Source organism: Vitis vinifera, chromosome 2 (assembly GCF_030704535.1).
Source record: "Vitis vinifera cultivar Pinot Noir 40024 chromosome 2, ASM3070453v1".
NCBI classification, from domain to species: Eukaryota; Viridiplantae; Streptophyta; class Magnoliopsida; order Vitales; family Vitaceae; genus Vitis; species Vitis vinifera.
Genome location: NC_081806.1, coordinates 15,825,130 through 15,849,507, shown reverse-complemented (window position 1 = coordinate 15,849,507; position 24,378 = coordinate 15,825,130). Strand labels below are relative to the sequence as shown.

The 24,378-nt window shown below is 35.7% G+C and overlaps 1 protein-coding gene across 2 annotated transcripts in view; it reads left to right on the top strand.

Annotated features, from left to right (window-relative positions):
* The window catches only part of LOC100243188 (probable DNA helicase MCM9), an 87,072-nt gene that overhangs the window by 39,711 nt on the left and 22,983 nt on the right, over positions 1 to 24,378 (top strand). For both annotated transcript variants that reach the window (XM_002263702.4, XM_019225089.2), the window contains exons 8-11: positions 15,397 to 15,494; positions 15,689 to 15,754; positions 15,964 to 16,056; positions 17,789 to 17,905. In XM_002263702.4, coding sequence (XP_002263738.2) covers positions 15,397 to 15,494; positions 15,689 to 15,754; positions 15,964 to 16,056; positions 17,789 to 17,905 — 374 coding nt within the window. The remainder of the gene's footprint in view (positions 1 to 15,396; positions 15,495 to 15,688; positions 15,755 to 15,963; positions 16,057 to 17,788; positions 17,906 to 24,378) is intronic.

Sequence of the window (24,378 nt, the reverse complement as noted above, 5' to 3'; positions counted from 1 at the left end):
GTGGGGCAAAACTTTAACTTTGGACTAAATTCAGAAGAGGGGATGGGCTTTGGCAAATAGATATAATTTTTGTCAAGCAGATGAGGAACCCATAAACCGTCTACTTCTCCATTGTGAAAAGACAAGGGCTATGTGGGAGATGTTCTTCACTCTTTTTGGAGTGTCTCGGGTGTTTCCTTCTTTAGTTAAGGAAACCCTCTTGGGTTGGAATGGGTTCATTGTGGGTAAAAAGTGCAAGATAGTTTGGAGAGCGGACCCTTTATGCATTTTTGAACAGTTTGGAAGGCAAGAAATAAAATTGCCTTTGAAGATGATGTGCTGTCCATCCAAGGGCTGAAAGCTTCTTTTATTTACTTACTATGGTCGGAGACTAAAATGTTTATAAAAGAATGTCCTTCGACCTTAATTGATTTCATTGATTGGGTGGGATCCCATTGAGGGAGGGGTTGTTTTTTGTGTATCCTTTTGGACAGTCTTTTGTTATAATTATTAGGGGGTGAGTGTTTCCTTTTCTTTCCTGTACATCTTAGGTCCCTATTTTAGCGCCTCTTCGTAATACAATACTTTCCTTATCAAAAAAAAAAAAAAATTATAGACTGGTCTAACTCTGTGCCTGTCTTGTGTTGGAACCCCATCTTATTTTGTCTATGCATTTGTGATGTAAAAAGGATTGAATATTGCACAATGTTGGGGTTGTAATGTAGTTTTGAAAAATTCAATCGTCTTTGTTTGCCTTCTCCTTGTCATCTTGTTGCCTCAAGAAGACAAGAAGACACTTAGTTCCATGTTGAATAAAAGGTAAAACTTTTGAGGTCTTATTGTGAATCTAACCTAAGCTACAGTGGAATTATGGGAGAATTCTCCTTCTATGATCTTGTAGTTTCTTGGTGTTTTATATTGCTCGAACTCTTAGCTTCTGCAAAAGTGTCAACTCTTTAAGTAGATTTGCCTGCAATAATTAGTAGTCTTCCTTCTCTATCAAATAGATTTGAACTTCCTAGAGATATGTTGTTGCTTTGTAGAACTCAAGAGCAAGGAAGAATTGGCTAATTTTCTGTCGTGTGATAGTATGTAGGCAATTTGAATCCAAACTCAAAGTCTAAGCTCCTACTTTCTTTCTGACACTTACTATGTTGAGGAACTAATATGACTTGCAAAACTATGATGATGAAGAGGTTCTCTTGGGAAGGTAAGTGGTGTGAGGTTGAGTGTCTTCTCAAATGTATATATTTTGGCTATGTTACATGGGTTTGGGTATGAGTGTTAGGTGCGAGTACGTGTTTAGTTGTCGAATCCTTTGCATCCCAAAATCTTAAGACATGGGGGTTCGACTGAAAAAGATCTCAATCATGGGTGTGGGTACCTGATACAACACTCATTATCATATATTTTTATTTTAATTTAATGTTTAAACATTCTTGAAAATTTTCTATTTATCTCTAAATTTTTAATATATTAATTTTGATATTTATTTTTGATTTGTTATTAATTATCATATTTTTTGTTTTAATTGAATGCTAAAATTATTAAAAATTTTCTTTAATTGTAAGTGTGAAATTATTTTAATAGGATGTTAAGAGAAGTTTTAGGAAATTAAATAGGGATATTTATTATTATATATAATTGATTTTGAGTGAACCTCTATTAGTTGAGAACTTTCAAAATTTATATTTTTAATTATTTAAACTAAAGCTAATTTATTTTCAAATTTTATATTTTTAATTATTTAAACTAAAGCTAATTTATTTTCAAATTTTATATTAATTCATTTTTATTATTTTAATATTGATATAATTCAACTTAACTATAATTTCTATGTAAATATATTTTTTAAGTGGATAAAATTAGTTTGAATTTAATATATTATTTAAAAATAAAATTGATAATTCTTATGATTTATTATAATTTAAAAAGAAATTAGGAAAGAGATAAGAGTCAAATAACTTATGTTGGCATTATTTAAAAAAAATTAAAGAAATTTAAAAAAAATTAAAGACATTTTAAAAAAGAAAAAGATAAACCTATATCCAATGTAATCTAAATGTGTCAAACATGGATCTCATGCTTGCACCCATGTCATATTTTGTCAACATGAGCATTTTGGTTGAAATTGAAGTATCAGAGTATTTTGGCTTGAAAAACAATTTGTAGTTGGAGTATGGGCGATTGAACAAATGATATATCATTTCACGTTTGATTGATTTATTGGTCCTAAAGGATAATCAATCGATTAGTTGGCAGTGTCCTTTCACCTAGCTTAGGACAATCAACTGATCCTTGGCTTGATTGATTAGCCATCAAGCTTTTAATTTAAGAGTGGTTTTTTCTATTGGTCCAAGATTGAAATTGTTTGGAGAATTTGACTCAAATAGGATTTTGTTGTTTCTTTTAATATAAATTCTCAATTAGAAAAACCTCAATGAGAGAAAGAGAAAGGGATAGAGAGAGAGAGAGAGAGAGAGAGAGAGAGAGAGAGCCATTCTTAGAGAAAGAGATCTTTTGCTCTTTGTTTGTTTGTTTTGTTCTTAGAAACAAAAGATGCGTTAATTATGAAAATAGTACATGAGAAGGATGAGAGGTCCTCCACACAAAATATAAGAAATTGATCAAAGTATGTCTAAACTCCTCCACTATAATATTTGGGTGGATAAGGTCCTAACCAAAGTGGCTTTTTTTGCGTGGGAGGCTACTTGGGAAAAAATCCTCACGTTGGATAGGCTGCAAATGCGTGGGTGGCAGCTTCCAAATTGTTGTTTTTTGTGTGGTTGTGAAGAGGAAAATGTAAATCACATTCTTTTAGACTGTACAGTGGTTAGGACCCTTTGGGATATCACCTTTGCCTTATTTGGGGTTCAGTGGGTGTTTCCAGAGAAGGTCAAAGAGGCGTTGTTCTGTTGGTGGGGCCCTTTTGTGGGTAAAAAAAGGAAGAAGATATGGAAGACCATTCCGTTATGTATTTTTTGGACAGTGTGGAAAGAAAGAAATAGGTTAGCTTTTAGAGGGGGTCTTTTGGCTATTCAGACTCTTAAGAATTCTTTTGTATGTAGTCTGTGGAGTTGGGCTAAGTTGTATAGGGGAGAGGAGTCCTCTTCACTTCTAGGCTTCTTGGAATGGTTAGCGGTCCCCTAAGGGCTGGTGAGGTGTTCCTGTTTCTGTTTTTTTGGCCTTGTGGCTGCTTTGTATACCTCCTGTATGCGATGCGGCCTTTCGGCCTTCTTTAATATATTTTCTGCTCTCGCTTATCAAAAAAAAACTCCTCCACTATACAAGAAGAACTATATGCACGGTTTAGTCCACTTAAGGATATACATAGGTGACATCTCCTCAATTTTGGACTTAGCTCCTCTCATTGTTATCCAACCTTTTTTATTTACAAACCGAATGCCAACTAAATTAAATAACATGGAGTGGAATGCCTTTAAAGACGTTGGAACAAGAGGCCCCAAAGGAGGAATAGAAGTGAGGTAGATCTCACAACATCTATTCTGTTTTGGACTTTTCCTTAAAGATTCTAGCATTCTCTCTTGCCACACAATCTAAGACATAGTAATGTAAGCAATTGCTAAAGGGTCTTGCCTTTGATGGAACTCCTTAAATCTTTATATGAAATGGTCATCATGTCACAGATATTCTTGGGCGAAACTTAATTCATCCTGGCTAGATTGAATAGCTTGTGTGAAAGCCCTAACGTTAATGGGCAATGTAGAAAGATATGGTTGATTGATTCTTCGCTCCTTGTGTAGAAGATGCACCAATCAGGATTAAGGAATTTGTAAGATCTTCTCAACTGTGGTCTGTCATTAATGTTTACCTTCTTGTGTACCCCTAATAAAGCAAAGACCTTGACCTTAGATGAGCCTTTTTATTTTCATAACAATTTAGTTGGAATGAAAGAAACTGGATCTGATTAATTATACAATGCCAAAAGAGTGATTTTATTGAGAATAAATTTGAAAAGGATAAAGGCCAAGCTCTTGTATTTCTGGTGGATGGAGACAATTGTACAAGAGTGAGTGAGGACATAAGTCTTGTAAGGTTCTCAATTTTCAAATCAGTGGGGTTGTGACAAAAGTCAAGCTTTCAAAAAATTGAAGAAAAGTTACCAATGACATCTAATATGGTGAGATTTTTCACTTTATTAACTCTATAAAGACTTGAAAATTGTGATCACAATGGTTGATTTCCTTCGCACAAAGTGACAGAGATTTTTCAGTGTGATAACTCTTTTTCTCTTTGTTTTTGGAATCAAGTTTTAAGGATTGCATCTTGCCTTTCTTAACACCCAATCTTTCATGAATTTATTATGCCCACCTTTCATGAAAAAGGTAAGTCCTTCAAGGGTTCGAGGGAGCTAGTAGGTTGCATGAAGGAGGCTTGAAGTCGATCTTCCTAAAAAGTGAGTGAGGATGATTATGTAAAGGATGTAAAAAAGGATACGAGTGAAAAAAAGAGTAAGTGCTTAAGGAGCATTGAACATCGTGGGTTGGGTGAAACTTTATAAATTTATTTAAATTAGTGAATAGATCTAAAGGCTTTGCCACAAATTAGTTTTTCCTATTTATCTTTATTATTTATTGTACAAGGCATTTTTTTTTTTTTGGTGATTCTCCTTTGTTCTCAAGGTTTTATGTTTGTATTTCCTTTTGGGTTAAGGGAATATTTTATTTTTTACGAGACTCTTTTATCTTCTTTTTTTGAATTAAGAGAACCCTATATATATAGTTGTGTTACTTGTGTACAAGTTTCAATATAAACAATGAAAATCAGTTCTTTCTTCTAACAATAATGTTAAATTACCTATTTGATTTAAAAGCTTAAGTTATAAGTTGAGCTAAGGATGTACATGAGGCTAATAGCCTCCCTCACATGTGACCTAATCTGCACATGGAAAGGCAAACCACAGATTATGGATCACAGATAAGCAGCTGAAAGAATAAGCAGATGTAAAAGTTTGAAATCAAGTCTTATAGTAAAATGGAGCTAACAATTAAACCTAAATATTTAAGCTATTAATTAATGAATCAACAATGTATAAGAGGCCAACAAATAACAAATTTCTAGTCACCCTTCACTAAGAGATTGGATCCCGACCTTAATAGCCAAACCCTCTCCAGTAGGCTTGGAAAAGACTCTTAAAATTGTACTACTAAGGTCTATGATCACTCCACCCATTTGAATGAGGCTAGGATTTGGATCTAGTTGGCCTATTAAAGCCTCCCTAGTGAACACTTTCGGACGATCCCCAATCCCCATTTGGCCTATATTCCACAATAAATATCTAACAAAATTTAATTTAATATCCTATAGATTGGGTTTTCCAACTGCACCAACCTTAACCTAAGTCCAGCTACTAACTCTACCACCAAATACCTCTTTGCAATCCAATATAATCAAACCAAGAATAAGAACTCTATAGAACTTAACCCCCTAACAAAGTAAAGTAGTAAAGCCTCCTAGAAGGATTCTAGTGGTGTCCACTTGGCCTTGATAGAAGTTTTACCCAAGTTCATTTTTAAAATGTTAAATGTCAAACTTGAGTTTCCAACATAGCACGTTTAGTCTAGCATTGGAACCAGATCTAATGTTATCAATTTAAACATAAGTCGAACCATACTTTTGATTAAAGAAGGCTAGTAAAAATTTGTTGTAGCTTTCTGTCACCAGCTTTCTAAATGTTGCATCAATACCAAAATATTGCCATATCTTCTCTATTACTTGGATAAAATAGCAAGGAGATCCCCCAAAAGATTAACACTAGATTACAAATAAACTTTAGTTGATGAAGAAAAAGAAAATAAAGATCTGCACATTGATCTACATAAAATAAATCTATGATTTTGTTAATTATTATTTTTCTTCATTTTGATGTTGTAATTACTACTTTTGCACCAATAATTTCCATGGTACTCTTTAAATTCAAGGTAATTTTTGGTTTCCTAGATCTATCCCCACTTGAGGGTCCTTCTAGCATGGCATGAACCTAAGGCAAGCATTTATCTTACAAATAATTGATCGTTAAAGTATATGGAGAACCACACTAATGATTTTTTATTCAATTTCCAGAAGAGCAAAGCAATATATATCTTAAAAAACAATTCAATATAAAACTATTAGATTGACACTTCTCCAAATTTACAATTGTGGAAAATAATATACAACTGTTATTCTAAATATTAGTTATTTAAGATTACATGGAATATACACAATCTATATAGGAAACCAGAAACGAAAAAGCAAAAAAAGGGGAGAGCCTATTTCCATAGTTGTTAACTTGTATAACATATCATGTATCATTTTTCTCTGTTTTATCATGTATCATATCATGTGAAAGTTTGTAAATCTTGCTTATGGAATACCTAGCGGGGATGAATAGGTGTTTAGAACTTTTGGCACAAAAAATTAATTACTTTTTAATCCTGTAATAACCACTTTTCAATCTAGGAAAGCCTAACACCATTCAACACAAGACAAAGAGGATTTTTTATGTGGAAAACTACCCACACAACATGTGGGTGTAGAAATGACGAGGTCAGAGACCTCGAATCAACAATCCACTATATGAGAAAGTAGTATGCAAAATTACTTGGCAAATGCTACGCAAAATTACTTGGCAGATGCTACCCTTAGACTTGCTCTCCAAAACTTATGCTACAACCAATGTCTGCAATGCAGCACCTCGTGTACTCTAATGTATCTTGCCTCAGCGCTTGAGAGGATGTAGATCTCCTTCCCAACCCAACAAATGGAAAACCAAACATATTTTAGAGTTTTGGGTTAAGTGTAAAAAATAATGACTTAAAAGTTTAGGTGCATTTTCTCTAGAGAGAACTCTCCCAATAGGCATATATAAAAGAAAACCTAGTAGACTTGGAATCAATTTAGAAATCATATTTTACCAAAATAATAATTTAGAAACTTAAGAATTTTAAGAAGATTTGGAAATATTTTATATTTTAAATTTAAAAATATTTGGAAAGATTTCCTTTTAAAATTCTTAATTTAAATTGTTTTCTAAATCTCCTTTCCAAATTCCTTAAAAGATTTGGAAAGATTCTCTTTTTAAAATTCTCAATTTAAAATTCATTCTTCAAATTAATTTTATTATTTGGAAAGATTTTTTTTTCTTTTTTTTAATACTTAAGTTAAAATTCATTCCAAATTAATTTTATTTCTAATTTTCATATGTCCACTCTATATCTTTTATGTCATTATTTATAAAATAACTCATACATACTTACCTGTTTCATCTAGACTTGATTTTGCACCAACCTTGAATCTTCAAAGGAGTGTAAATCATAGGAAAGTACACAAAATTATAAACTAGGATAAATGGAACAAAATTGCCAACTTATTCTAAATAACCTAATATGCTAACATCATGCATTATAAGTTTTTTATATGTGAAAAATTAAATAGAAAAAATATGCATACATGTACATTCATATTGGAAGCATAAAATATAGAATTATATATAACCAATTTCATGAAAGATGGATTTAAAAATTTTAAACTACATCATACCACATGAGAACATTGAATATTAGAGTTTTGAAATTCTAACTGAACAAAACATGAGTTTAATTTATAAGTTCATCACCAAATTCATAAAACTAAACTTAAATTTTTAGTCTTAAATTTTATTAGGCATATGTACTTTATATGTGTTGTTGATATATGTCTTTATATGTCATCTACAAGGCTCCAACTTTTTATATTTGCAAGAATAATATATTAAGTAAAGTCTTTATTCATCAATTACTATTGTTTTTAATATCAAAATTCAAATCATTCAAATGGAAATTCTCCCATATTCATTGTAAGAATAAATTTACATAAGTTCCAACATGACCTTTGACAACTAGAATGTAACTTTTCATATAGGATTTTTTTTTCTCTCTTTTATAATTTATTGAACAACCAATTTTCCTAAAAGTTTAAGTTTGTAGGATTTTGGCCCACAATATATATCATACACTTTTAACACTTTCCCTCATGGGTAGCCCAATACCCACACATGGAGAGACACATAAGCCATAGACAAACAACCACAATCAGCCTCTTTTGAGATTACTTAATAATTAGGGATATAAATAGTGTATTGTAGGTTTTTAACAACTATGCCTTTTTTTAGCCTAGAAAAACTCTTCAAAAACAAAAGAAAAAAAAAATAGTTAAATAAACTAAGATGGAAAAAAATCAATTTACAACTATTAGCTGGAAAATCCTTATACAAGTTGTGCGTACATTTCAACACTCTCCATCAAGTTGGTAAATAAGTGTTCTTTATTCCCAACTTGCTTATGATCTCTTGAGATGAATGGGATGCAATTCCTTTAGTCAATATATTGTCTATGGTTTTATCTAGAAATGTAAGGGGTGCAAGCTAGCTTACTATCCATTTTTATTTATTTATTTTTATTTTTATTTTTATTACATTTGTTGAGCAATAGGAAAGACAATGAGGCAAGTTTCTTGTGGGACTTACCCTAACCTGCAATTATTAGGATGAGTTTTAAAAGAGGTAAGGGAGAAAGGGGCAAGTTTGGGTATTTTTAAAGAACCAGCTTTGACCGCAATATTTTGCTGTCCTGGCCCCCAACCCAGTCCATAGAAATAGTAAATTTACTATATACTTTATTTAAATTACTAATGTGCCTTCATAAGAAGTTCCCCCAAACATTACAACTGTAATCCTTCTTCATTCTCTCTTCATTGTCCTCCCTTACTGGCATTTTTTTTAATCTCTATCTCTTGCTTCACAAATGTGATGCCATCTCCATAGTCCACCTTATGCTTCAAAAAGTGAAAGCCATCTCTTTTCTATTTGACATTTCTCAAATAGAATATTTATACTTTTTCACAAATCTCTCCTTTTTGTTGATGGAAAACATGGGAAAAGAAAATATTAGCACCAATTATAGAGACCTCTTTGGTGCTTGTTCACATCCTTTGCATTGTCTCACATTTGTAATTGGAGACTAGGTTGGATACTTTTTTTATTCTTTCTTTTCATTTTTTTTTTACTTGTTTGAGACTAAGGTTTTGGGTTTACACAAGTTGAAGAGATTTTTCATTAATTTTTTTTTCTTTTATCTTGTTTCATGGTTGTAAAAATGAAACAAATAGATCTCTTTTTTTTTTTTTTTTTTTTTTTGAATTAGCATTGAATGGATTGATTTTTTATTTTTTATTTTTATCCAAAAACAAATAAGGTTGGTATTAATTATTATTTTTCTATTTACCCAACTTCCTAAGCCATGGGAAATCAATAGAATCCCCTGATTTTAGGGCCTGATCAACTCTAAAGGACCTATATATTGTATATATTAGTTGTTAATATTAGCTAGTAGAATTAGTTGATCAATGTACAAGTTAGGATAATTGTAACAGTCAACTATTGACTAGGATAACTGTAAATTAGTGATTAGAACAATTGTAAATTGGGTGTTTGCCTCTTAGACACTACTATATATGTGTACTTTTCTTTAATCAAGTATCAGAGTTGGTTTTCAACCAATATGATATCAGAGCCACTTTAGTTCCTTAGGCTCAATTTTTTTCTGGCGACTTAGCCTTACCTTTCTTCCTTATTTTTTCTTGTTGTCTCTGTCCTTCCTTCTCTCAATTTTGGTGTTTGCTTCTTCTTTCGCCCTTTCTAAAACTTTTTTCTCCATTTTTCAGTTCTCCTCATGCCTGAACAAACCTCCAATCAGACTTCCATAGGCCCTAAAGTCTCCAATCAACTTGATAATCCTACTCTCCAAATCACCACCCAAAAACTCAATGATCATAATTTCCTCGAGTGGTCTCAGTCAGCCAAACTCTTTCTATTAAGTTGAGGGAAGATGGGGTATCTACGTGGGACAATAACAAAGCCAGAAACTTCAGATCGTAACTTTGAATTGTGGGAAGCTGAAACTCTTTAATAATGTCCTGATTGCTGAATTCAATGCAACCAGAAATAGCTAAGCCTTTCTTATTTCTCTCTAAGGAGATGCTGCTAAAGTGTTTGAATTGATGAACAAGATTCCTATGATCAAACAAGGAGAATTGACATTCACAACATACTATAATACATTGAAGGTATTATGGCATGATGTTGACATTTACCAATACATTGAAATGGAATCACCAAAGAATGTTGCAAAGCTTGCTGACTTATTGGAAAGACGAAGGATCTTTGAATTCCTTGCTGGCTTGAATCTGGAGCTAGATCAGGTAAGGAGTCGAATCCTTGGAAAAGTTCCCCTTCCTTCATTGAATGAAGTGTGTTTCCCTTGTGCGTAGTGAAGAATCCAGAATTCGTGTTATGATGAAATCACCATATCATGATAATTCTGCTCTCAATGTGATTGTGGAGAACAATCCAAACACAAACAAAGGAGGAGAAAAAAGATACAAGATGGTGTGATTATTGCAAAAGTCCTAAACACACAAGAGAGACATGTTGGAGACTGAATGGAAGGCCACAATAAGGGAACAAGAATTGAAAATTTTCCAAGCCTAGTAAGAGTTTCCAAGTTGAAACAGCATCAGACCTCACCACTACTACTAATGAATCTGTATTAGCTAATGAGAATCTGCCTTTTACAAAGGAACAACTTGATCTTTTTTTGTATAAGATCATGGGAAAGTTAGAGGTTATTCCCACCTCCGATTCTTGTGCTTTTGCACAATCAGGTACACTCCTCCATAAAGCTCTTACAACCACTGTTGTATCTAATTCTACTCTTGGATCATTGATTCAGGCGTTAGTGATCATATGACCAAAGAACCCAATTTTTTCTTGTCATATATATCCTGTTTTGGCCAGGATAAGGTGCAGGTTGCTGATGGAACTTTTACTCCACTTAGTGGTAAAGGAAATGTGTCTTTTTCACCAAAGATTACCCTTACTTCTGTATTGCATGCTCCAAAAATGTCTTGTAACCTTCTGTCAATCAGCAAACTTACAAAAACCGACAACTGTTCAGGAACTTTTTTCCCAAATTATTGTGTTTTCAAGGACCTTACTTTGGGGAAGATGATTGGCAGTGCTAAGGAGAGAAATGGCCTATACTACCTAGACACTGAGGAAGGAGAAAAAGTTCAGGCTTATCAAATAAAGAGGACTGCTGAATGATTTTCTGAAATACAGGGGGCTGCTGAAGGACTTTTTGAAAGCTATTGGCTAATGCATGAGAGATTAGGACATCCAAGTTTCTCTTACCTACAACAGTTGTATCCTAAACTTTGTATCAACCTAAATAACTCTAAGCTCAGGTGTGAAGTTTGTGAATGCAAAACACCATCGGGTTCTCTACCCTATAAGTAATAAGAGAAGTGAAGTTAATTTCTCTATTATACATACAGATGTGTGGGGACCTTCACAGGTAACTTGTCTTTCTGGGGCTAGGTGGTTTATTAGTTTTATTGACGATTGCAACAGGACTACTTGGGCACATCTATTAGAGGGGAAATATGAAACTATGCTCATCTTGCAAAACTTCTGCAAAATTATACAAACACAATTTGGCGTCCAAATATGAGTGATTAGATCTGATAATGGAATTGAGTACTTCAATGAAAGTCTAAGTACGTTCTTCACTCAAAATGGTATTATTGACCAATCTACATGTGTGGATACCCCTCAACAAAATGGGGTGGCTGAACGAAAGAATAGACCTCTCCTTGAAGTAGCTCGAGCACTTACGTTAAGGAATGTTCCAATGACTTTTTGGGGGGATGCTATCCTTATAGCAACCTAATGAATCATATGCCTTCAAAAGCCCTTGACTTCAAAATTCCCATTAAAACCTTGAAAAATTATTTTTCCCATATATCATGGTTTGGGACTCTCTCCAAAAGGATTTGGATGCCCTATTTTTGTTCATATCCCAAGTAAGGGCAAATCTAAACTTGACCCTAGAGCTACTAAATGTATCTTCTTGGGCTACTCTCCCACTAAAAAATGCTACCATCCTCCTTCTCGAAAGAAATTTGTTACAATGGATATTAAATTCTTTGAGGACCAACCTTATTATCAAAAGACTAATCTTTTGGAGGAGAACTTGGAAGTGGAAGATCAGCCCCACGATTGGTCCCTACCTTTGCCAATGCCTACTTGGGAGGATGAGAGAAATGGAATTCAAGGGGAGCCTAAAAAATCAGAGCTACAAAATCAAGGGAAGCCTCAGGATTTAGAGTTGTTTGTTTACTTAAGAAGACCTCGAGAAACTAGGTTGGAACAAGGTCAAAATCCTCCAAAGCACAATCGATCATTGACCCTAGGAGAAGGTATCTCTCCTAATCTTTCTGATTCTACAATTTTAAATCCTCCCAATGTTGTCCAAGTGGTTGATACTAATTTGGACATTCCTATAGCCATCAAAAAAGGCGTTAGGAATTGTACCGAACATCCTTTGTCGAATTTCTTGTCATATCACAAGATGAACAACAACCATAAGACCTTTGCTACAAACTTGAGTTCAAATTTAGTCCCAAAAAATATTCAAGAAGCACTTGTTGACCGTAAGTGGAAGGAGGCAATAGATGAAGAAATGAAGGCTCTGTACAAGAATGATACATGGGATATAGTTGATCTGCCTAAAGGAAATCATCTGGTTGGATCTAAGTGGGTGTTTACCACCAAGTACAAAGCTAATGGCTTTGTAGAGAGATATAAAGCAAGATTGGTCTCTAAGGGGTACACCCAAACATACGAGATTGACTACTAAGAGACCTTTGCACCTATTGCAAAGATGAACTCAATCAGAATCCTACTATCTCTTGCTACAAATTGCGATTGGTCACTTCAATAATTTGATGTAAAAAATGCTTTTCTTCATGGGAACTTGGAAGAAGAAGTCTTCATGGGTGTACCTCATGGATTCGAGGGGTAGTTTAAGAATGAGAAGTTGTGTAAGTTGAACAAGTCTTTATTCGACTTGAAATAGTCCCCGAGGGCTTGATTTGAATGATTTGCTCAATCCCTTGTGGGGTTCAAATATTAGCAAAGCCAAGGAAACTACACATTGTTTGTCAAATGTTCACCAAGGAAAGAGGTAACTATTTTTATTGTCTATGTGAATGACATTATAGTCACTAGAGATGATCATGAGGAGATACAGAACTTGAAAGATAAATTAGCTAAGGAATTCGAAATTAAAGACTTGGGAAGTCTTAGATATTTCCTTGGCATTGAAATTGCATGATCAAAAGAAGGAATATATGTCTCAGAGAAAGTAAATTCTTGATCTTCTGGAACAAATCGGAATGTTCGGGTGTAAGCCTTTGGATACACCTATAGATCATAATCATAAGTTGGGGATAAACTTAGACGGAGTATTGGTTGATAAAAGAAGATATTGAAGACTTGTTGGCAATTTGATATGCCTTTCTCATACTAGGCCAGACATTGCATATGTTGTTGTTGTTGTGAGTCAATTCATGCATGCTCCCTTAGAAGATCAGTTGGAAGTTGTAATGAGGATATTAAGATATTTGAAGGCTACTCCAGACATGAGTTTGTTATTCTCTAAAAATGGTCACATGTAAGTAGAGGCTTACACTGATGCTAATTATGTTGGATCTATAACCAACAGGAGATTGATCATCTCTTCTTACATTATCCGATTACTTTGGGATTGTGGCACAAATTTTTTTCATAGGCTGGGATGGAGTGGGTTCAGCCTAGCAGTATTTGTGATATGTTGGTAATCTCCTTCAAGTGTTTTGAGAATTCTATTAGAGGCAAGACTCTTTGGAAAATTGCGTCTCTCTCTCTCTCTTATGGATTGTGTGGAGAGAGAGAAATGCTAGGATTTTCAAGGACATTTGGAAGACACCAGAGATGATGTGGGATCAACTTCATTTTTATGTTACTTTTTGGGCTTATTGTACAGACATTTTTAAACCCTATCCTTTGAGTGTAATCCAACTTAGTTGGCTCCCGTTATGTACACCGTAGGTTTGGGTTTAGAGGGTTAGGATTCTTTTACTTGTATAGGCATTTTGTTCCTTTTGTATAGCCCTCCTTGGGTTAGAGGTTTACTTAGTTCTTTCGATCACACGGCCTTTTGTACCTCTTGTATAGCCTTCCTTGGTTAGTGGAGGTTTACCTAGTTCTTTTGATTAGGTTTGTACTTCATGGGGAGGATTTCTCATCCTTTTCATGTCCCTTTTCTCTATTAATACATATATTTTGTTTCTAATAAAAAAATAAAAATAAAAATAATCGACAGGAGATCACTTCAGGGTATTGCCCCTTTGTAAGGGGCAACATGGTGACTTGGAGGAGTAAAAAACAACCAATAGCTGCTAGATCAAGTGTTGAGGCTGAATACCAAGCTATGACCCAAGGTATTTGTAAACTCATGTGGATCAAAACTCTACTAAAAGAATTACAAGTAGACATTGAAGAACCTATGAGGCTATATTGCGACAATAAGGCAGCCATAAGCATCACACATAACCCAGTTTAACACGATTGCACTAAACATGTTGAAGTGGATAGACACTTCATCAAAGAAAAGAATTGATGATAGTCTTATTTGCACTTCTTTTGTTTCATATAAAATGCACTTGGCTGATATATTCACTAAAGGAGTGTCTAATCCAAGCTTCAACTCAGTGACATGCAAGCTAGGAATGAAGAATATCTTCAAACCAGCTTGAGGGGAGTGTGGGAAATCAATAGAATCCCTTCATTTTAGGGCCTGATCAGCTCTAAAGGACCTAAATATATTAGCTGTTAATATTAGCTTGTAGAATTAGTCAATCAATGTACAAATTAGGATTATTGTAACAGTCAACTATTGATTAGGATAGCTGTAAGTTAGTGATTAGAACAGCTGTTAATTGGGTGTTTGCCTCTTAGACACTACTATATGTGTACTATTCTTTAATCAAATATCAGAGTTGTTTTTCAACCAATATAAACCGACCTGGCCGATCCTGGAATGGGATTCATGGTCCTACCTTGTGTTGGTTTTGAGCTTGGACCAGGGTTGATGATTTATATCAATAGGAAGGGGTTTGGTGGGGGTGCACTCCAACTTGAACCTGCCCCTTTGCGATCCCTAATTGTATGGTCTTGTATAGGCTCTTGGTATCCTAGTAGGTGTATATTTTGGTACCCTTTTTCACTTTAAATTATGTCTTCTTGCCTTTCTGGCCTGTTTGAAATTCAGCAAGGGACAACAAATTCAGAATCTTATCATTTTTTAACCAGGTGAAAAAGAAGGGAAAACAGAATCCTTCAGATGTGTATTTCTTTTTCTTTTTTTTTTTTTTGGCTTATAGAACTTGAACAATGCTTGATGCTTTTGGAACCTAATGCTATCATATCATATATTAGTGAGCATGGCATTTTTTAACTTGCTCTTGTTTATTATTTTCTTTGCTTTTTGTTTTTAGGAGAACTAATGAGCTTAGATCAGACATGGATATCCCTGATGAGGTCATTATGAAATTCAAGCAGTTCTGGTCAGACTTCAAAGATACCCCATTAAAAGGTGAAAATTAGTTATTCATATCATTTTCATAATTTTTCTATATCAGCATATGAAGATTTGGGCTATATAAGGAATTCCTTGTTAAAAAAGTGTGTTCGCTATTCATTTTTATTCTTTTAGCATCCTTTATATAGAGTTCCTCTGTGAATTTTGGTATCTTCTACTTTTAATTTCAAGCAGTTCAATTGCACCAGGGAGAAATGCCATTCTTAGGGGTATTTGCCCACAAGTTTTTGGACTCTTCACTGTGAAACTTGCAGGTATATTCCTTTCCAATGTCAAGTTCCATTGTCACAGATTTTGAAGATTAAATTTCCATTATACTGTTTCACCTTTAAACTCCTATTTACAGAGGACATGCTAATGTGGTCCAAATTTGAGATTATATTTTTTTCTTTCTTTAAAATTATATAATCTTTATTGCTTCATACTTCACTCACCACATCCAACTTTTCTTCTTTTAATCTAGTTGCATTAACACTTATCGGAGGTGTGCAACATGTTGATGCTTCTGGGACTAAGGTTCGAGGAGAGTCTCATTTGCTTCTAGTTGGTGATCCTGGTAATTTCTTCTCTGGTTTTCCTTACTGACACCATCAGGCTTTGTTAGTCTTAGCATTAGCCGTTTCAAATTTAGGTTAAGTTGTATATTTTTGTTAAAATAATTTTTAATGGATAAATACATTAAGGCTTGAATCAGAAACACTGTGATTCAAGCTTGAATATGATTGGAAAACTTCCTCCTGTTGAATTGTGGAAGTTCAGACTGAGATCCTGACTTGAGAAATTTAAGAGAATCTCAATCCATCAAGAATTCTGGGTTTTAAGTCACTTTGCAAGACTTACTATTTCCCAAGATTCACATGACACTACATGTCTAAGCTATGCTAATCCAATAGATCCTCATGATTTTAAGCTTTAATTTTGGATCCCTTCCAGCAATGCATCTGTGCAACTGAGTTGATCAGATCTGTGTTTTAAAATAAGGACAGGCTTCTGTTTTATGTAAGACCACATAAATGCTAAAATTCCTAGGAATGTTGTATTGCAATTACTAACCCTTGCTATCGAGCCTCTTTAGGGTAGTGAACTTGGATACTATTATATAGGAACATCTAGACAGTGTATTCTTTGATGCAAGGAAAGTGTTATGCATTTTTTTTTTTGTCATAAAATTCTGCTTAGCTACTTTTAACATTTTATTTCAATAGGTGCATTATAAAAATTTGGAACTCTGTTTGGGTAGAACTCTGGTGAATTGTGTTGTATGCGAAGAGAGATGAGAAGTCCACCAAACATCTCTTGATACAACAGTTCTGTAACCTCTGGTCTATGGTTGATTCTTTTTGAGGTGGTTTGCATCTTGTCTAGACTGTCAAAGGAATATCTTTCTAGTTGGCTTTGTTGATCTGTGAAGAAAATGAAAATGTAGATCACAACTTCATTGTACCAAGCCTGGTGTCTTCGGGGGAAGAGGAGTCACCAAGTTTTTGAGCCAAGTGGGCTTTCGGAGTTGAAAGTGAAAGAAATTATTCTCAAGTTATTGTTTGTTTGGCCAGTGGACTTGTTGGGGAGCGTGTGTTTTTTGAATTTCATTGATAGGTTGGAAGGGCTTGAAGTCTCCATTTTTTTTTCTTTTCCATCTTGTTTTGAGGGTGTTGCCTGTATTCCTTCTGCGTGCTTGCCACAGCCCATCCTGTTTTGTGTCCTTTTATATATATAACTCTCTTTCCAATGAAAGAAGCTCACAACCATTTCTTGATACATGCTAGTAGACATGTGCCTCTCAAACTCTTGGATATCTTACTCTTATTCCTATCAATAGTAAAATAGAAAATGATGGCAATGCATTAGTACATGTATTTTGCATGTCTTGTCAGGTGAATTAGATTTTCAAGGCATGCATGTGAGTTAAGAGAATGTAGTACTGTTTGTTTCACTTTTGGACCCCAGCACATGAATAATGAACTAGAGTTGAGTTGAGTGGACTCAAACATTGTCTATAGCTTGAGTTGAATCAACTTTGTTTGCTGTCTACTACTTGTCCAGAAAAAGAAATTAATTTACAATTTGTTTTCTTTTAATCTCAAATGACCCTACAATATGCCGGGGATTTTTACTTCTTACCTAAAATTGAGTGCACCCCTAACTTTGATTTTTGGGCTTCAATAGGCATCAACTTAAGGATTGTTTTGTGTTTCTTTTCTCATAATTTGATTAACAGAGGAGATTTCAGGGAGCAGATAAATTTTTTGAACTGCCAAAAACAGCATGATAACTTCTAAGTCACATAGGTACTGGAAAATCTCAGTTCTTGAAGTTTGCTGCCAAGTTGAGCAACAGATCTGTTATTACTACTGGGTTTGGAAGCACTAGTGCTGGATTGACTGTTACTGCAGTCAGGGATGGAGGTAAATATTATGCTTAGTACTTCAATTAATATGTTTGAACTTTAACTACCATTACAGTATGGCATGTTTTTTTTCTCTTCTGTTCTCTTCTTTATCTACTTGTGTCTTAAACTTTTTTGGACATTTGTTTGTTGGTTACTATTGAATTTGGAAGAGAAACTGAATGATACTCTATTGAAAAATTTTGGTTTACATCGAGAACTTAAATAGACAAAGCAATCCCATCCTGCAAAATATCATCTAATAATCTTTCTAATTCAAACTAGAGATAAAAGCAAATTTAAACACACTAGGACTCATCTAAACTAAACAATCCATAATAAGAGGATTCAATCAAGCCTTATCTTCTGGTTTTATTTTAAATTCAAACTCCAAAAAATCTAGGACTTATCTAAACTAAATAGTCCAAAATAATAGGACTCAGTCAAGCCTTATCTTCTGATTTTATTTTTAAATTCAAACTCCTAAAAATCAAACCTACGGTTTCAACACTCCTCCTCAAACTGAGGAATGGATATTGATCATTCCCAGTTTGCTTATAAGAGAATCGAAATGTTGTCTTGGTAGAGCTTTTGTAAGAATGTTTGTAGTTTGAAGTTTGGTAGGCGGGTACTGCAATAAAAACTCCCCATTCTCAACTTTCTCCTTGATGAAATATCGGTCTATTTCCACATGTTTGGTTCTGTCATGATGAACCAGATTATGGGAGATGTTGATGGCTGCTTGATTATCACAAAACATTTTCATTGGAAACTTAGTTGAAATCTTCAACTCCTCCATCACATGTTTTAGCCATAGTCCTTCACATACACCAAGTGCAATAGCCCGAAACTCAGCTTACGCACTACTTCGAGCCATTACAAACTGCTTCTTACTTCTCCAAGTAACCAAATTACTCCATACGTAGGTACAATAGCTTGAAGTGGACCTTCTATCCTTCATGGAACCTGCCCAATCTGCGTCAGAATATACTTCGATTCTTCGTTTGGTACTTTTACCAAAAAATAACCCCTTTCCAGGTGTCATTTTCAAGTATCGGAGAATTTTGTGAACTGCACTAAGATGTTCTTTAGTGGGAGCTTGCATGAATTGACTAACCACACTAACAGGAAAGGCTATGTTTGGCCTAGTATGGGATAAAAAGATCAACTTCCCAACAAGTCTTTGGTATTGACCTTTGTTAACCGGAGGGCTTTCTTCTTCATCACTAAGCTTGCCATTCTGCTCCATAGGTGTGTCCGCTGGTCTACATCCAAGCATACCGGTTTCCTTTCAAGATCAAGGACATATTTCCATTGAGAAACTGATATTCCACTTGAAGTTCGAGCCACCTCCATGCCAAGGAAGTACCTAAGAGCTCCCAAGTCCTTGATTTCGAATTCTTGAGAGAGGGTGTTTTTCAGATTTATCATTTTTGCTTCATCATCACCTGTAAGAATTATGTCGTCTACATAGACGATAAGAACAACTATTTTCCCATCTGATGAATGTTTGAAAAACATTGTATGATCTGATTGCCCTTGGTTGTACCCAACTTTCTTAATAGGTGAAGTGAAACCGTCAAATTAGGCCCTAAGTGATTGCGTTAAGCCATACAAAGATTTCTTTAACTTGCACACTCGGTTCTTTTTTTCAGCGTCTTTGAATCCTGGTGGAATATCCATGTAGACTTCTTCATTGAGACCACCATTTAGGAATGCGTTTTTTACGTCTAGCTGATAAAGAGGCCAATCATTGTTGACTGCAATGGAGTGTAGAACTTGAACAGTGTTAAGTTTTGCAACTGGAGCAAAAGTTTCTTGATAATCCACTCCATACGTTTGCATAAATCCCTTAGCCACCAATCCTGCCTTATATATGTCAATGTTCCCATCAACTTTATATTTCACATTGAAAATCCACTTGCATCCCACAGTAGATTTTCCTAAAGGCAATTTGGTTAATTCCCAGGTTCCATTTTTTTCAAGAGCTTTAATCTCCTCATGCACAGCTGCTTTCCAATTTGGATGTTGTAATGCCTCATGAATGTCCCTGGGTATATCAACTTTAGAGAGATTAGCAGTAAATGCTCAAAACTGTGGAGATAATCTTTCATAGGAAACAAAATCAGCAATGGGATGTGTAGTACACGATCTAACCCCTTTCCAAAATGCAATAGGAACATCCAAATCATATAATACAACTAGATTAGTATCAGTTATTGTGTTACTTGAATTCTGGTCATGAGGATCCGGATTAGGTTCAGTTAACCGGCCATCAGCTGAGGGCATGGGAGTTTGTATATCCTTGGCAACTTTTCATCTGGAATAAACCCAAAGCTCTGAGGTCAAATTTGCTGGAATAAGCCAGGCTGGAGAGCGGACATAGAGGGGCTGCATCTCCATCGTAGGTGAAAATTTGGAAGTGCCCTTCTTTGAGGAAGAAATCCATTCTGCCCTGTTGGAGCTGAATGGTGACAAAGCTCCTGGCCCAGATGGCTTCACAGTGGCCTTTTGGCAAGCATGTTAGGATTTTATGAAGGAGGAAATCTTGGAGTTGTTCAAGGAGTTTTATGATCAAAGATCCTTTGCCAAAAGCCTGAACACCACTTTCCTGGTCCTCATTCCAAAAAAAGGGGGTGATGAGGATTTGGGGGATTTCCGGCCCATTAGCCTCCTAGGGGGTCTGTACAAGTTGTTGGCTAAGGTACTGGCTATTAGGCTGAAGAAGGTTTTAGGAAAGGTGGTTTCCGAGGATCAAAACGAGTTTGTGAAGGGTAGACAGATTTTGGATGCCTCGCTTATAGCTAATGAGGTGGTTGACTTTTGGCAAAAACGAAAAGAGAAAGGGCTGATTTGTAAATTGGACATTGAAAAAGCATATGACAACATAAATTGGAGTTTTTTAATGAAGGTTTTGCATAAGATGGGCTTTGGGTCTCGGTGGATGGAGTGGATTTGGCAATGCATCTCAACTACCAAGTTCTCTGTTCTCGTCAATGGGGTGCCTGCAGGCTTCTTTTCAAGCATCAAGGGGGTGCGTCAAGGAGACCCTCTTTCTCCTTACCTTTTTGTGTTGGGAATGGAAGTGCTAAGTGCACTTTTAAGAAGGGCTGCGGATGGGGGGTTCATTTAAGGCTGTAAGCTTCGGGGGGGAGGAAGGATGGAGTTAAATGTGTCCCATTTACTCATTGTTGATGATACAATCATATTCTGTGAAGCAAGGAAAGAGAATCTAACTTTCTTGAGTTGGACTTTGGCTTGGTTTGAGGCTGCTTCCGGTTTAAGGATCAATCTGGCCAAAAACGAATTAATTCCAGTTAGAGAGGTGGAAGAGATTGAGGAAATGGCAGTGGAGCTAGGGTGTAGGGTGGGGTCTTTGCCCACTGTTTATTTGGGGCTGCCTTTAGGAGCCTATCACAAGACTCTTTCTATGTGGGATGGGGTGGAAGAGAGAATGAGGAGAAGACTAACCTTGTGGAAAAGACAATATATTTTTAAAGGCGGGAGAATCATCCTTATTAAGAGCATACTGGCCAGCATGCCGATTTACCAATTGTCCCTTTTTCGAATGCCCAAGATTGTTGCAAAAAGGATGGAAAAATTACAAAGAGACTTCCTTTGGGGAGGGGGAAGCTTGGAAAGGAAAGTCCACTTAATCAATTGGAAGGTGGTGTGCGCTCAAAAGGAGAAGGGTGGTCTAGGTTTAAGGAAGATTATCCTTCTGAACAAGGCCTTGCTGGGAAAATGGGTTTAGAGATTTGCCACTGAAAAGGATAATCTTTGGAAGAAGGTGTTGTTGGTGAAGTATGGCCAGGAGGGTTTTGGGTGGAGGACTAATGAGGTTTGTGGGACATATGGAGTGAGGGTTTGGAAGGAGATTCTGAAGGAGGCTTGCTGGTGTTGGGATAATTTCCAGTTTAAAGTGGGTAAAGGGACTAAAATTAAGTTCTGGATTGATCATTGGTGTGGCAATGCAGCGCTGTCCCAAATCTTCCCCCTGTTATTTGCTTTAGCGGTCCATAGGAATGCAACAGTTAATGAAGTGTGGGACTCTAGCTTTGGTCAAGGAGGTTGGAACCTCAGATTTTGTAGAGACTTTAATGATTGGGAGTTGGATTTGATAGGGGAGTTGCTGATTTTGTTGAGGGATTGCAGGATATCTTCAGAAGAGGATTCGGTGTTTTGGAAAGGTGGGGGAAGTGGTATCTTTGGGGTTAAGGACACTTATATTCTGATGGTCGCTCCCAATGACTTCACTTTCCCGAAGAAGAACATTTGGGTGGATAAGGCTCCAACCAAAGCTGCTTTTTTTGCTTGGGAGGCCACTTGGAGGAAGATTTTTACCCTGGATAGTCTTAAAAAACGGGGATGGCAGCTCCCCAATCGTTGTTTTTTGTGTGGTTGTGAAGAAGAAACTGTAAATCATATTCTTTTACACTGTACAGTGGTCAGGGTCCTCTGGGAGATCATTCTCGCCTTGTTTGGGGTTCCGTGGGTGTTCCCAAAAACAGTGGACCCTTTTGTGGGGAAAAAAAGGAAAAAGATTTGGAATTCCATCCCGTTGTGTATTTTTTGGACGGTTTGGAATGAGAGGAATATGTTAGCTTTTAGGGGGGGGGGGGGTTCTTTAGCTATTTAGAAGCTCAAAAATTCTTTTGTTTGTAATCTGTAGAGTTGCGCTCGGGTGTACATTGGTGAGGAGTCCTTGTCTCTCTTAGGCTTTTTGGAGTGGCTAGCGTCCACTTAAGGGCTGGTGAGGTTGTCTGTTTTTTGTGTTTTTTGGCTTAGGCTACTGTGTATACTCCCTGTATGCCTTGTGGCTTTTTGCCACTTCTTAATCTATTGCTTGCTTACTTATCAAAAAAAAAAATAGTGGTTTCAGGGCTGGACTTACTTACTGTTACAGGGGTAGTTGAGGTGGCATATTCGAAAATTGGGGCTGGGCTGGAAGAGCAATATCAACTAGAATAGCAATATCCCAAAATTGATCTGAGCTGGAATTCCTTAAAATCACCCCCTGAAGCTGAGTTTTGGGAAAATAGGCTTGATTCTCAAGGAATGTTACATCCATGGAACATAGAACCTTTTTGTGATAGGAGAGTAACATTTATAACCTTTTTGGGTTGAAGAATATTCCAAGAAAAGACATTTGGGGGCTCTTGGATCTAGTTTCGTTTTGTTTTGAGCATGAGTGTTGATAAAAACGCTGTAACCAAAAATTTTTGGTGGAAGGGATGACACTAGCCGAATGTTAGGGTAGCAATTTTTTAGGACTTCAATGGGAGTTTGGTACTGTAATACTCTAGTGGGCATTCTGTTTATCAAGTATGATGCAATAAGAACGGCTTCCCCCCAAAAATATTTAGGAACATTTGTCGAGAACATAAGGGATCAAGCAACTTCCAACAAATCATGATTTTTTCTTTCTGAAATTTTATTTTGTTGTGGTGTAGCCATGCATGAGCTTTGATGAATAATGCCATGTTCAAGAAGATAGGGTCCAAGAATTGAATTAAAGTATTCAGTACCATTGTCAGTCTTTTGCTTCAAAATTTTCTTTTAACAAATACACCCAGCATATTCGTGTATGATCGTCAATAAATGAAATGAACCACTTAGAGCCTATTACGTTGCTAATATTGGAAGGTCCCCATAAATCATTATGTATGAGCGAAGAAGGATGAGATTTTTTATAAGGTTGTGAAACATAAGAATTTCAACAATGTTTAGACAATTGATAGAACTCACAATGAAATGACTCTAAGTTTTTATTTTTGAATAACGATGGAAGCAACTTTTTCAAATATGGAAAGCTTGGGTGGCTTAGCCTAAAGTGCCAAAACATTATTTCATGGTCATTGGAATTTGTAAAAGATGAAAGAACATTGCAGCTTGCCTTCTGAGTTTGCCCTTTTGCAGCTTTATTTCCAAAGATATATAAACCCTCATGCTCCCAGGCACAACCAATCATCTTCCCCGTCTCCATTTCTTGAAATTCACAATGATTAGGAAAGAATTTAGTAACACAGTTCAGATCTTTAGTGACTTTGCTTATAGAGAGCAGGTTACATGTAAGCTTAGGAACATGAAGAACAGAGAGCAATCTAAAGCTATTCGGAAGAATGACACTCCCTTTACTGACCACCCATGAGTAAGAGCCATCAACTATTTTAATTTTATAACTCTTAGAACAATGTTGATAAGAGTGAAAAAGAGTTATATCACCGGTCATGTGATCGGATGTGCTAGAGTCGATAATCCATGAGTTTGACTTTGAAAAAGCATTCAAGGCTTTGGAACATATACCTTTCTGGGCAATGGAACTTGATCCTATAGTGGAGGTACTCGAAGGATCACGTGTGAGGAGTTTCTGAAGTAGCTCCATCTATTCTCAACTTAAAGGCGTTTTGTTGGCTGAGTTATTGGATTGTGGTGGTTCATCATTGGTGGCACAATAACCTTGAGGTTCATTTTCCTGAGTTCTGTTACTTT